Raw genomic sequence first — 15,068 nt, forward strand, 5'->3', positions numbered from 1 at the left:
TATATATATATATATATATATATATATATATATATATATATATATATATATATATAAAAAACACATTGCCAGCCGAATTACCATTAAGGCACACACGAAATCGGCTAGGTATCACGGAAAGGTTTCTCGCAAATGGACACCGCATTCAGAAGAAGGCAATCATTGAGGAAGAATTTGTAATTTAGCTAGAGTACTTTTGTAAGCTGTACTTAGGATACGTTATTTCATTAGCTACTAAGTGCTCGACGTTTCACGCCTTCAGTAAACTCGGTCGCCTCGATGACGACAGTGTACGAGAGATAGGAAAGCGGAATGGAAAATACTGGAAAGTTACCGTAGGAGAGATTCTTTGGAGTATCGAGAATAATTGAAACGAAGTACACGTTTATCAGAAGAAAAATGCGAACGAAAATTATTTGGCGTAGAGTCTGGAGCCATACTTGCCTTTCTGTGGCAGCGCGAGCACGGACTCGGTGATGGGAGAACTGCCTAAGTCCTCCAGCAGCTTACGTGACCGAGTGGGCATGTCCGGGAGGAGAGGCATTGCATGCGGGGTGAAGTCCGTCAACGGCGAGAAGTCGGACAGGCGCTCGTACACGCCGGACGTGTAGTCGTCAGTGCGGAAGGTGGACGCTATCCGATCCATGGAGCGGTCCTCTTCCGTGCGCCGGGGAGAGTGTGCTCGGTAGTCGAAATGCAGCCCACGGCCGGACAGCAGCAGTTCGTCTATGGACTTGAGCACACTCGAAGTTCCGTAGCCGCCGCGGCCGGCTTCCGGCCCCGAGTGCGGCGTGAACCCCAGCTCGGCACTTTCGCGGAGGCGTGCCAAGCGCAACAGTTCTTCGTGGAGGCGCGCGTTCTCTTCAATTTGCTGCCGGCGGCGCGCTATCTCCGCTTTGATCTTGGCCTTCTTCTCTTCGCGCGTCAGCTGGTCGTCATCGTCGTCACTGCCGTAGGGCGAAGGGTGCCACGAGCGCGGCTTGCGGTGTTTGCGGCTGTCGTGGCGGCGGCGCACATCCAGCCCGTCGCTCGACCGCCGCAGGCTGTACCTGTGCAAACGGCCAGTTTCCATTCACTACTCGTGCCGCAGGCTGCTCCACACGGCACACGTCAGTACGGTGGTGCTAGACCGGGGTGTAACCGGTTCAAATCCTGTTCGGCAAGGGAGGTTGGGTGCATACAGTTCCGAGCCACCAGACTGTATGACGAAGCCCTGAGGCAAATTATAAACCTATTGAGTAATACCGTAATTTTTGATGCCTCGATTAGAAGGAGACACGAAGCTCCTCGACTCCCTCGTGTTTTTTCGCAGGAGCACGCTACATTCCTTTACCAAGTTTGACAACCTCCACCCAAACGTGATGCTACATTATTCAGCTCGAGCCTTAGTCCCACGTACGTAACAGCTACGCCGAAGATAAAGTGTCACACATCGTGAAAGAAAAATGGGAATACGTCTGAAAGAAGAAATTAGTTCTAGTTTGGTGGCAGGATCCCCTGCCAGTTTGTGAAACGTGAATGGCTCGTAATGCTTTGGATTTGTGGAATCTGAAACTGCGGCTACTCAATTGTCAGCATCTGTTTACTGGATATGATCTTACCTAGCACGAAAGTACGAACTCTGGAAGGGAGATTAACAATGTGTCACGAATTCCTGAGGAAAGTTTGACAGTATAACTCCTTTTTAGAATACGTCAAAACGATCTTGAAGATACTTCCATTAGTTATCTTTTGTGATACAAATATTTACTATTAAAAACAGTCTCGATCACGATTTATTTATCAAGGTGACCGGTTTCGACCTCTACTGTGGTCATCTTCAGACCATTGAGTAGGAACCTCTTTCTGTTGGAGAATCACTACTTTTGTGATACAGCCCAAAACTCAATTCCTTCTGTTGTGATTATCTAATGGTACAGGAATTGAATCTGTCACATTTCTCGAAACTGACAGCATCTTAGAAGTAGACTTTTACTAATTTTCCTTTCTAATACAACACAAAACTCAAATATTTATACTAGGTTTATCTAATAATACAGAAGGTAAATCTGTCTCACTTTCTGGAAATGACAGTATTTTAAAAGTTGAATTCCTGGAACCGGTCAACTATGTCTTACAATAATATTACCGTAAGCGTATCTTTGCCCATCTGGAACCTGGCAGATATACATTTACGTCTTATCTTGGCAAGCAACTATCAGGAGTATCGAACCATATGAAGCATAACAATCTTCTTTCCATCAGGATTAAGCTACCGGTATTCAGAATGTCGAATCTATACATTCTTCAAAAAAATTACGCTACTGATTACAGCTGGGACAGAAGGCGGAGCCAGCCACATAGTTTTATAATTTAACAAAACTAGTATGGTTCCAAAAGGTAATATAATGCTAACACTGGTAGTTCATATTTTGGCTATATTCATTTGCATATAATCGGGGGCAAGTAAGAACCTTGGCTCAAACATTGTTTATATATTTTTCTGTCGTTTGCAGAAATGTAGCCCACCGGTAAATCGTTATGAATGAGTGGAGTGAATCAGTGACTTGCGAAACAGACGGTAGCTCACCCCAGTTTTAAAAACATTTAACTTAACGCGAAGAAGCAGGTTAAAATTACCATTTCCGTTTCAGTATATGATCAGTGATAGCTCACTGTATCTGTGGCGCAAAAAAATACAGTGACATTTCGAGGTGATATAAAAGGGACGACCAGGCAAATGCTAAATTAAGAGAGATGAAGCACATTTGAAGAAGTAGGGAAAGGTATATTTTATATGCGTGAGAATTACATTGTAGCATGACAGTGTTAAGCATTGGTTCTCCGTATATAATCCAGGTCAAGTTGGAAAAAGTGACGAGACTTCAGAAGTGCAAAGGACTGTTCGAGTCGTCACTGGAGTAGGCCGTATGGCACGTTACGCTATTAATAAATGAACGAGGACTATACAACTGGCACTCAGGGAACCTTGGTATATATAATTGGTAGAAAGAAACTCTTTGAATCGACGATTGGATGCCTGTAGAACTTTTGGATAATAAATTGGTAGCTTCTCATATAGGGATCTCGGTGCTAAAAGTGAAACAAAAATTCCATGTGTTACGGAGAGTATTTCAGGACTTACATAAAATCATCCTGAAGACGCTATGCTGAACTGGGGAGCTACAGTAGGTCATTGCAGACAATGTTAAGATACGTTAGTGAGTGCACAGGCTCATGGCGATACGAGACAGTTAAATTTTGTTAGGTTTCTAGGCATATAATGTGATTAATGGTGTGGTCTTTTCAGACACTGTCCAACGTTGAACGACCCCGCAAAAAGAGCAGACTTGTTTGTCAAATTGGCCGTCGTCTAGCCTCAGATTTTCCAAACAATCCCGTACACATATAAACGAAGCTTGTCAGCTCAACTTCACTTTGAAGCAGATGCTGTTCATGTTCGTGTGTATTTTGGCGGTAGTGAGAACTGTACAAATGCAGACAAAGCATTTCTGGCACTGTGTTTAAAGAAGAAAAAGAAAACAGGACGCTTGTCCGGGAATGGCTTCAGATGGGAGAGGGATTTACCCGTGAAAATCAGCTACATGAAGTATTAATCTCAGTAGCTGATGATTATATTAACTTTCTTCGAATGGAAAATGAAACTTTAAACAAATTGTTAAGGCCCTCGTAAAAGAGCAAATTTCTTTGTCAAATTCTGTCTCTTCTAGCCACGGATCTGTGAAACAAGCCCTTACACGTGCCAGCGAAGTTTATCAGTTTAACCTTACTGTTGAAACAGACACTTTTCATGTATGCTGTATTTTGACACTAGTAGGACTGACTACAAACGTAGATAAAGCATTTCTAACATTGACTCGGGCACTGCATTTAACGAAGAAAAAGAAAACAAGACGCCTGTCCAGGGAATGGTTTACAATGGGAGACAAATACAGACAAGAAAACCTGTCAAAGGAAATGTCGTCCGGTGAACCTGATGTTTACATCAACTTTCTGCGGATGGACAATGGGAGACAAATACAGACATGAAAACCTGTCAAAGGAAATGTCGTCCGGTGAACCTGATGTTTACATCAACTTTCTGCGGATGGACAGTGAAACTTTTAATAATTTACCTAGTGTTACTTCGCCCTCAGATTGACAAAGAAGACACATGTATGCGAAAGTTTATTCTCTTCTACTTGGTCCTCTAATGCTAGTTAATTAAGATACCACAACGTGGGAAAATATAATCCACATAGGAAGAACAGGACAAATTCGATTTTTTTATTCCACTGAACTCCCGCGTATATGTTATGGGTAGAATACTAATTTACTTCCTTACCTCTTCCCATTTAATAGATAACTGGGAAAGCAGCGATATTGCCACCATTTTAGGAGCTGTCAGTGCTATTTCTTTTTTATGCTTGATCGTAGTTTCCATAGTTGTGGAAACCCACGATACAGTGAAACAAATTGCAATAAAACCATTTTTCACTAAAGTTGTGCGGTGAAAAATCTATACAAAACAACGTAAAATTTTCCGTCAATAAAAATTTCTGGAAAGAATTTCAGACACGATATATGTTTGGCAAACACGTCAAAGGAGGAGGAGGAGGAGGAGATTAGTGTTTAACGTCCCGTCGACAACGAGGTCATTAGAGACGGAGCGCAAGCTCGGGTGAGGGAAGGATGGGGAAGGAAATCGGCCGTGCCCTTTCAAAGGAACCATCCCGGCATTTGCCTGAAGCGATTTAGGGAAATCACGGAAAACCTAAATCAGGATGGCTGGAGCCGGGATTGAACCGTCGTCTTCCCGAATGCGAGTCCTGTGTGCTAACCACTGCGCCACCTCGCTCGGTAAACACGTCAAACAGCACTATATACAGCCAATTATATGGTAATCAGCAAAATTTGAGAAACTGTTTGATCATTCAAGGGTGGTTTCAGATTGCTGCGCTTTCAAACAGATCTTCGCTTGGAGATATTTCCTTAAAGTTTTAGCAAAGCCAAACAATTTGGCAGTACCTTAGCTTAAAACGATTATCTTAATAAAACTGTATGAAACTGATGGGACCACCTATGTAAATGGTTTAAGTATTAGGATGTCTATTTACATGTAGCGTACTTGTAAATATATATAAATGTGCCAATACATGTAATTGTAATTATATTGTACACAAAATGACAACATTCATAGATTTACAGTGTCTACGGATAGTAAAGTAAATAACACCTTCGACCTTTCTTGCATTATCTTACCGGTATCTTCCGCCTTTTCGTATTAAAAAAAAGAAACAGAAGCTACTGGGTGGATGTTAGAAATTAATTTGAACAGGTTGTGAATAAGATTCATTTATAAATTGTCAGTGTGGATAGAAGTACTAAAACATATACTTTTCACGTGCCGACTTTTTCACAGATACAGAATCGCAGTTGCAGGGTTATGGAATGAGTATTAAAGATGTGAGATAATATTAAGACTGTCTTATGATGGAACTCACTCCGTTCTAGTGGTGTTGCTGAAACTGTTCAAGTGGAACATGGGTGTTTAACATGCTCAAAATGGCCATGAGTTTCAACAATATTCACTGCAGCTTCAACAACGCCGGCAATTTCCTCTTTTTGAATCTCTCTTGGTGTCTCATCGACTGTGTCCTTCGTATCTTACCTAAAAAAGAGATTTTAAGCGATAGGTGGTCAAAACACTGGAACGTCCGTAATAATCCAATACTGGTGCTTATAACGAACAACGAAGTACTGTATGGAGGATCACCATTGTAAGGGAACTACATTCAGTCACGAGATGTTCTTTGACAATTCTAGGAACTGTTCAAGCCGAAATAGAAGTTGAACTACTCGTGTGAAATAGTCAAAATGAAAGTTTCCAGAGAAAAACGTTATTCGGTCGGTGATGGATGTAAGGTATTACTCACTTCTATTCATTTAAGATTCAATCGCATTTGTAATACGAACACAATCTAAAACGAAGTGCTGCACTGTGCCGTCCGGACTGCGTAGTTACCCCCGAGTATTTGTTCAGTCAACATAAACTAAGGAAACGTGTAGTGTGGTATAGTGGAGCAGTCACTTCCCGACCTGCTGCGGGAATAATTTCTCCCACAGTACCGATGACGTCACACAGAGCGTCTCTAAAGCCAGAGACGCTCACTGCCAACTTGAACTGCTAGGCCCCACAGTCAACCAATTAGGTCCAAGCAGGAACAGCGTCCAAGCTGCTTACGCTGCCTATACACCTAGCTTAAGTAGCCAGTGTTTTTCAGCGAGCGAGCAAGGATTCAAATGGTTCAAATGGCCCCTAGAACTTAGAACTACTTAAACCTAACTAACCTAAGGACAGCACACAACACCCAGTCATCACGAGGCAGAGAAAATCCCTGACCCCGCCGGGAATCGAACCCGGGAACCTGGGCGTGGGAAGCGAGAACGCTACGCTCGACCACGAGCTGCGGACAGCGAGCAAGGAGCTGTCACTTGTAAGCAGGTGATTCATGTGTGAAAACGTTTCCGTCGCGATTATAGCCGCACGACGAGAATTAGCATACTGTGAGCGCGTAGTTTGACTTGGATTTAGACGCCTGGGGCATTTCATTTCGCAAATTGTTAGGGAATTCAATATTCCGAGTTCCACAGAGTCAAGAGTGTACCGAGAATACAAAATTTCAGGCATTACTTGTTAGCACGGACAATGCAGTGGTCGACGGCCTTCGCTTAACGACTGAGAGAAGCGGCAATTGCACAGAGTGAAACAATTGCAGCAATCAATATGGACGTACAAGGTGTCAGGCAAGTAATTAGCGGCTCACGATTATTTAGAGAACTATTCAGTGCACTTTTGCGGGTTGTGATTATCAAACATCATGTAACGTTTAATGGTGTGCACCTAATACGTGCTAATCTAAAACTCTGGTTTTTCCTTATCCATTGTATCTCATGAGTTCCAACGATATCAGATATAATGGCGTAAAAAAGGAGAAAACATCGAAGTAGTGAATTCTACGGCTTTATTGGAAGGATTTTAGGATGTGTTGAGTACTCCTGCTGTGCCGTATGAGAGACGGGCGGGCCTAGACGGAGAGATGCCGGAAGATGGCCAAGTCGCGTCAGCAAGTGGCGTGAGTGGGGCCGGTCCAGCAGCGGAACTGGAGGTGCTGCAGTGTGACTCGCTGTCGTTCGTTCTGTTCACGAGTTCAACCTTCCTCATGCTGTGGCTACGGGCTGGTGCTATTCTGGCCATTACCTTATTAGCGGCATTTGGATTAATATTGTTAAAAGTGAGCTGTTAGTTTGGTGCATCTTAATTCGGTGGATTTACAGCGAGAATTCTTTGTGTCGTATTCTGACTTGCGCTGCTGAGCAGTGTGTTCTCACGTCGCGTATCGACATACTGACTTGTGCCCTGGTTGATTTACGTATGAACTGGAGTGCCTATGTGGGCGTGTTTGCTTAAATTGTTGACGAAGTGTTTCACAATGCCCTTACTTGAGTGTCTTTAAATTGCATTTCAGTTTGTTACTGAACTTACGTCAGTTAAGGGTCGCTCAAATTGCCACACTAGTCAAATAAGATTCAAGTTTACTGTGGCACCACTGTTTACCTGTTCGATTAAAATTAATTCAATCTTAACCACAGTTAGGAATAATTCAAGGCTAATTGTAAGTGCCGTGTGTGTTTGTTTTTTGTCCTTTTCTCTTACTCACTACTGTTGAGTGTTAAACTGTTTTGGAAACCGCTTGACGTCATTATTTCCTGCAAGCCATTGTGCCCATTAGGTTATATAAAGCTTAAATACAGTGGCCAGTTTGGTAATTTTCTGTGTTTCGTAATAACATTTTACAACCATTAAAAATTTGGGAAAGGTTTAAATCTCATATTTGCAGATTGTTTGATATTAGATAACTTGTCGATGATTCATGGTAAATCAGCTGATGTGCATTTAAATTGAACAAGTTATGTGTCAATATGTTGTTACCAGTACCTCACATGAATTTTCTTGCGTAATAAATTAAATTTTATATTGTATCCTCAATTTGTTGCTCAGCCTTCCACTCCAGCAGCCCCTATATCCTGCTCTTAACCGTATCACCTGCTCACCGTGGTAGTTTTGAAGCTGACACCCACCGGGGATCGGTGAGGATCAGTGACATCACTGTAACACAATGGCAGGTACAACTTATATCCCTTGAAGTTTGTCCTTGTTCAAATTAGTAACTTTCTTTTCGTTATCAGTTCCACAGAAAGGCAGATTAATTACTTTGTATTCTCTGCAGATGATATTGTTGCAGCAGTGAGCCGAAAATAAATTACACAACTATCATTCTACAAAGTAAGCTGCTTCATAGTGCAATCGGAAAAAAAGTAAACAAATTTTGTTCACTGCAGGGCGTAAGTACATTGGAAGAACTGTCACCCATACTTTGATTTCAAGATTTTTCAGTTTCATTATTATGCTGTACACAGAATTAGTAATGATTTACGATTCATATTATCAACGGAAACTCAATTTTTCGGTCGTATTTATTGACTCAACAAAAGTAGCACGTTCTTGTTTAGGACTTAACCTACAGTGGAAGAAACAGCAACTAATGCAATAAATGTCTGAGAATATAAGGTGAGTGTTCCAAATTTTCTGAGTACATCACATGATATTTTTGGGTTGTCTAAATAAAAGAATTTTCTTTCGCATGAATTGTGTGTACATGATACAGATCGAATTTTAGAACAAATGAAAAACATTGCGAATAATGCAAAAATGAAAGAAGGAAAGAGGCTGATATTTACTGATGTTCTGAAGAACGAGGTTCCATTCGATTAAACATGGTTGTCACGCTGGAGATAAGTCTTTTCACCACAGTTATACACAGCTTATCACCTCGAACCCTACCGCGCTATCGGATGCAGAAACCCTCATCACACATCAGTGTCTGAACTACGTACCCATCACAGAGCGTATAGACATTAACATGGCTTTTAGAACAGTGAAACTAGTTGCCCGGCGCATGGAAGAAAGTCGTTTGGCCTGGTAAATTGCGATAATTGGCAATACACTTCATCGAAAGGTAGGAGAGCGTTGAAAACATACGGCTCTAAGGATTCTGCTCACCAGTACGGTGAAGTTCGAGATTGTGAGGATATCACTGAGTGTGAAGTTTTTAAAAGTGGGGTAGAATGAGACCACTGGTGCGTTTTACGTCGCCCCTCACAGGCAGCTTCAGGACCTGATGGTCCAAACATCCACCGCTGACGAAGACCTCGTCGTTCAGCAAAACAATGAACCACCAAATCCTGCACCGCGGACACGAGGTTACTTTTCTGGCGGACTTTAGCCCTATTTCAGTTAATATAACTGGCGTGTCTCGGTCCCTGTGTGACACGTTTAAGGCTGCTGAGTGCCAATGGGTGACCAATGTCTTCGGTGTCTTGCAGCAACGAATCTCCTGCTTCATCAGAGACAAGAATCGCGCTAATCGCTGCTGGCGAGGAAGCTCTAATTTAGCTGCTATTAATGCAACAGGAGAGCAGCAGCTAGTATATCGCTTCAGTTACCATTAACACGAGAAAATTAGAAGGTAAAAAATGAAACGATTGTGTGGCATTGTTGATCGGGAGGCCCCAGCCCTGCCGCCGGGCTGCAAGTCTTCTTTCAGCTGTCCCCACATTGGGCGAATTGCGCGTCGGCGATGATGAGGACAACACAACACGCAGTCCACGAGCGGAGAAAATCTCCAAGCTAGCCGGGAATGGAACCCAGACCCACTGTATGGTAGGCAAACGCGTCACCACTCAGCTAAGCAGGTGGACTAATTAGAAGGTAGATGCACTCTACGTTACAATTAAATTTTCGTTATTATTATAAACTACAGCAACCAATGACTGCTCACTAAAATAACATATTAAAAATCTAGAATACTCGGGAAGCCTTTGAAGTTATAGTTTGTAAAAATAGAAGCGAAGATTACTGCGCGTACAATATCGCGCTGTATTGTCGAGTAGCCTTAATCGTAAAACAAATTAAATTTAACTCCCATGGAAGATCCAGCTGGAGCGACTGGGCATATCATCCTCAAGACGCGATTACTGTTTGTAAAATGCGAGAATGAGTACACTCTCAAATTCGCATGTGCAACCATAGAAACTATTGTTCTGTTCCCAGAATATAAAGATATCTCCAGCGAATATTAATAGTATTTAAGTGTGATTCTGTCCGCCCCATAGATGAGTGGTCAAGCACGACGGAACGCCGTGCTAAGGGGCCCATGTTAGATTCCCGGCTGGGTCGTAGATTTTCTCCTCTCAGGGACTGGGTGTTGTGTTGTCCTCATCATCATCTCATCCCCATCGCCGAAGTGGCGCCAGCTCAAAAGACTTGCACCAGGCGACTGATCTACCCGACGGGAGGCCCTCGCCACACGACATTTCATTTCAGTATGAATCTGACCTTTATTTTGATACTGTGTTTTTGCATGAACCTAAAAGGACAAACTAACATAACATGCTATCAGGCAGTCGAAAGAAATGACACCATTATTGCCTGAAGTATTTTATAAACTCAAAAATGACAAATAATGTTACAGGACAAAATGTTGGTCACGGTTTAAAAGAGCAGACTGGTCGATGTGGAGCACTTGGAGAGCAGTAGATACTGTACAACTACTACCAAGTTGTCATGACCCTCCACCATGACGTAAGTCATGGCAGTGAAATAGAAATGGTGACACTCCCGGCCATGTAACGGGAAACGCTAGATTTCCCTCCGTGACACTTCTCCGTGACGTTATTATGACGTATATATGCCCAGTTTCGATCGTAGGGAACGTCTATCGACTTTCGTCGTCATATAGAGTCTGACAGCGGCGAGCCACTTGTCAGTCATCCATCCATCTTGTGTTTACAGAGAAGTATAACTGCGATTAGCTTACATTCTCACGATTTCACTTGAGAGGTGGTACCATCATCGTACAGATACATACCATTACCTACGGAACGTTTCTGTAATACCATAACGCTCTTCTGAAACTGCAAAAAAATTGCAAACATGGAGTATCGTTGTTACTGAAGTAGCCATTCTTGCTCACGAATTGAAGCAGCTACTCACATCTTCAGTTGGTACATTCATTGCAATTTTGGAAAATATTTTTTTTCAGTTTCTTTCTTTGACAATGAGAGCCTGCCAACTTCATATTCGTTACTTTCGTAACTATGTATTACCGGTACGAATAGTACTTCACAATAACCTTTCCCAGTGGTATAAGTGTGTCGGTCGTGTGAAGTGTGTTCTTGTTTGTGCGAAAAGTTACAAGTCACTGCAAGCAAAATGAGCTCCTTTCTTTGCCCATGAGCCGGCCGCGGTGGCCGTGCGGTTCTAGGCGCTGCAGTCCGGAACCGCGGGACTGCTATGGTCGCAGGTTCGAATCCTGCCTCGGGCGTGGATGTGTGTGATGTCCTTATGTTAGTTAGGTTTATGTAGTTCTAAGTTCTAGGGGACTGATGACCTCAGATGTTAAGTCCCATAGTGCTCAGAGCAATTTCTTCGCACATGAAAATAACTGAAATAATGAGAAATAACAGTAGGTACATTCCTGTACCAGTACACGAATACGTTTCGCCTGCGTGTGTATAAGATGTTCTTGTTTAGAAAAGAAGTCTCCTAAAGTACATAACTTGTAAATTTTCTTTTATACTGCATAGACGGCTTAGACTAAGTTACCTCTTAATTCTTTGCAAAATGTACCAATCTTTTCTACGTATTTTATTTTAATTGGTATTTTGTTTTGCCAGACGTTCAGTGTATTTCGAACATTTACTGACAATGAGGTGTTACATAATTGACTTCTAAATTATTGAGAATGACAACGCACTCCTGGGACAGAGGGCACTTTAAAAGGTTCAAATGGCTCTAAGCACTATGGGACTTAACATCTGAGGTCATCAGTCCCCAAGACTCAGAACTACTTAAACTTAACTAACTTAAGGACATCACACACATCCATGCCCGAGGCAGGATTCAAACCTGCGATCGTAGCGGCAGCGCGGTTCCGGACTGAAGCCCCTAGAACCGCTCGGCCACAGCGGCCGGCGAGGGCCCTTTAAACGTTGCATCGTTATTAAGGCCACATTTTAACGATTCACAGAGCTTTATTCTCAATTATTAAATTAGATCTTCACTATGTCGTTATAATTCAATCGCTTGCTGATAAATGTTGCGGGGTCCTCATCTTTCCAGGACAGCGTCTTCAAGAATGATGGTTAAGAGACAGAAAATTTCTGTGCTAGGCAATGATGGACTGTGTCAAAAAATGCGCTAATTTTTCTACGTAGTTTTCCTTTTGATTAATGCACTTCCACAAAATTTTTGCGAGTGAATAGATTCCATCTCAGAAAACATGATTTTGTAAAGTTAGCAAGATACCTGTATCTAAGGCTGTCATAACCCCTTCGTTGGATACAAAACCTCTTTTCCAGTCACCACTCTCTTTGCGTGTAGGAAACAAAGGAAGTCAGAGGGTGATAAAGTGAGCGCCAAAGCACCTTTCTAGGAGTCCTGACGAAGTATGATTTCTTCCTTTTGCAGTTCAGGCGTCTTTTGTCTTTACCGCACAGTTAATGCCGAAGACTTACGTATTACTCGCCATTTATTGTTTTACTCTTTCCAAGTTAATCAATAAGGAACTGCTTTTGGAAGTCATAAAACACTGCCCATAATTTTTATGGCTCCTCTTTGGTGAGGGGATATCGGCTTGTATCCATTGCTTTTTCGTTTCTGGTTTTTATCCACAGCAGAAAATCGGCGCACAGAATCAGTTTCATTCTTTATAAAGGGTCAAAATATAAATGAGAAAAGTTTTTTCACATTCGTTTTTGGTCAGGTAGCAAGGAAGATTGGGTTTAACGTCCAGTCGACATCGAGGTCATAGGAACGACGGCCAAGCTCGGATTCTGTAAATGATGGGGAAGGAAATCGGCCATTCCCTTTCAAAGGAACCATGCCGGCATTTATCTGGAGCGGCGCGGGATTAGCCGAGCGGTCTGGGGCACTGCAGTCATGGGCTGTACGGCTAGTCCCGGCGGAGGTTCGAGTCCTCTCTCGGGCATGGGTGTGTGTGTTTGTCCTTAGGATAATTTAGGTTAAGTAGTGTGTAAGATTAGGGACTGATGACCTTAGCAGTTAAGTCCCATAAGATTTCACACACACACACACACACACACACACACACACACACATTATCTGGAGCGATTTAGGGAAATGACGGAAAACCTAAATCTGATGGCCAAACGACGGTTTGAATCGTCCTCCCGAATGAGATGCCAATGTGCTAAGCACTGCGCCACCTCTCTCGGTGTTCTTGATCAGTATTCAATAAATTCGTTCCAGGTTTTTACACACTTTCTTACAGATAATTTATCGTGTGAAATGTACTGTACTGTTTCTATTGGAATGTCTATGGCGTCAGTTGTTTCACTCGCCCTGTACTGCCGGTCGTTCAAAACGGTCTCACCCATTTTCGCCATGGTTTGGGACATCATTCATGTCAATCGCATTCAAGAGAAGGGTGGTCACGTCTGAATTTAGTCAGGCAGGGGACTCCTCATAAACATTCACCAAGTATGGATAAGTTTCCAATGGCGATAAATAACCATAACCAAGAATTTAATGACGGCACGGTATTAAAATTTATGCACTACTTCATAAAACCGCATATGAAACCAGCTAATCCTCAGATAAAATAGGCACTTTATTTACGCTATTGCGCAGTGTATACCATAATAATAAAAGCCAGTTTTCGTTAATATCAACACCGTATATGTGCCCCACCAAGGGAAGCTCTCCTGGCCGTAGCGTATGCACACTGTTCCCTGTATGGTAACTGTCTGAAGAAGAGACCCTGTCTGCGTCGGCGAACGGTCAGAGGATTGTTTGACCCTTGGGAGAGTGTTACTGAGGTGCTGAAACAACTGAACCGGCAGACTCTTGAAGATAGGCGGAAAGTATCCCGAGAAAGTCCACTGTCAGAGTTTCAAGATCCAGCTTTCAATAATGACTCTGTAAACATACTACAACCCCCGTACACATTGCTCGTCAGAATACGATTAGATGAATTACAGCACGCACAGAAGCATTTAAATGATCATTTTTCCCCCACTCCATACGCGAATGAAAGGGGAAAAGCCCAGTAACCGGTACAGTCAAATGTAGCCTCTGCCATGCACTTCACTATGGTTCGCAGGGTATACTCGTATCTGTAAATGTAGATGTACCTGCAGGCAGTCGGATTCTCAGCAGTGTTAACATCAAAACATGCCAATAAAATACGGATATCTCGCCACTCCCCATTCTCTTTATGATGTTGCTATCAGTAAGTGTAGAAATGGCGTGGCATTGCTGGCTGGGTACCGGAAAGCTGTTCGGCTGTCTTCAGCCTTTGTACATCTCTCAGCGAGGCAGTGTAGCGATTACCGCATAGGACACGGATTTAGGTTTTACGTCTTTCCCGTACTTTACTTCAAGCGAAAATCCAAATGCCTCCTCCAAAGAGGACACAGGCGATTTCATTACTAATTCTTGCTCATTTGAGCAAGTGATTCGTTGGTAATGACCTCGATGTCTGCGAGATGTTAAGTTTGTCTTTCGTCCTTCCTTCCTTCCTTGCTTCTTCGAGCACAATGGCACCAGTCCTTTGTGAAATGGTGTCTCGAATTCATCCATATAGTGAGGGTGACTAAGATACTTGTGTGTAGGCTTTAATGCTATGCTTGTGATGTTATGAGGCGAGAGAGTAGATGAAAGTTTCTTGCGTAGAACTGATGGAACAGGAAGACTTAATATCCATAACCCGTCTGTGCTTTCTCTATACTGGTCTCAAAGCCTTAATCTTTTACTACCTGGCGATCTATTTAACTCTAACTTGATGAATTTTTACTTCTTTTTACTTCGTAACCAGCAGTGCATTAACATGTGGAATAACAAATCAACTAAGTGGTATAATACTGACCGAAATCTATGGCAACTAAGCGAATAAAGTGCTTTAATTAAGAATAAAAAAGAAGTGAAGATCGGTGAAGTAGTCCAA

At 42.5% G+C, this 15,068-nt stretch overlaps 1 protein-coding gene across 1 annotated transcript in view; it reads right to left on the reverse strand.

The window, feature by feature from the left end:
* Positions 1-247: 247 nt before the first annotated feature.
* The window catches only part of LOC124723098 (histone-lysine N-methyltransferase 2D-like), a gene marked incomplete at its 5' end in the record, with an annotated part of 207,295 nt that continues 192,474 nt past the window's right edge, over positions 248-15,068 (reverse strand). The window contains one exon of the mRNA XM_047248276.1: positions 248-1,049. Within this exon, the coding sequence (XP_047104232.1) occupies positions 413-1,049 (637 nt within the window). The remainder of the gene's footprint in view (positions 1,050-15,068) is intronic.

This window comes from Schistocerca piceifrons, chromosome X (assembly GCF_021461385.2).
Source record: "Schistocerca piceifrons isolate TAMUIC-IGC-003096 chromosome X, iqSchPice1.1, whole genome shotgun sequence".
Classification (NCBI taxonomy): Eukaryota; Metazoa; Arthropoda; class Insecta; order Orthoptera; family Acrididae; genus Schistocerca; species Schistocerca piceifrons.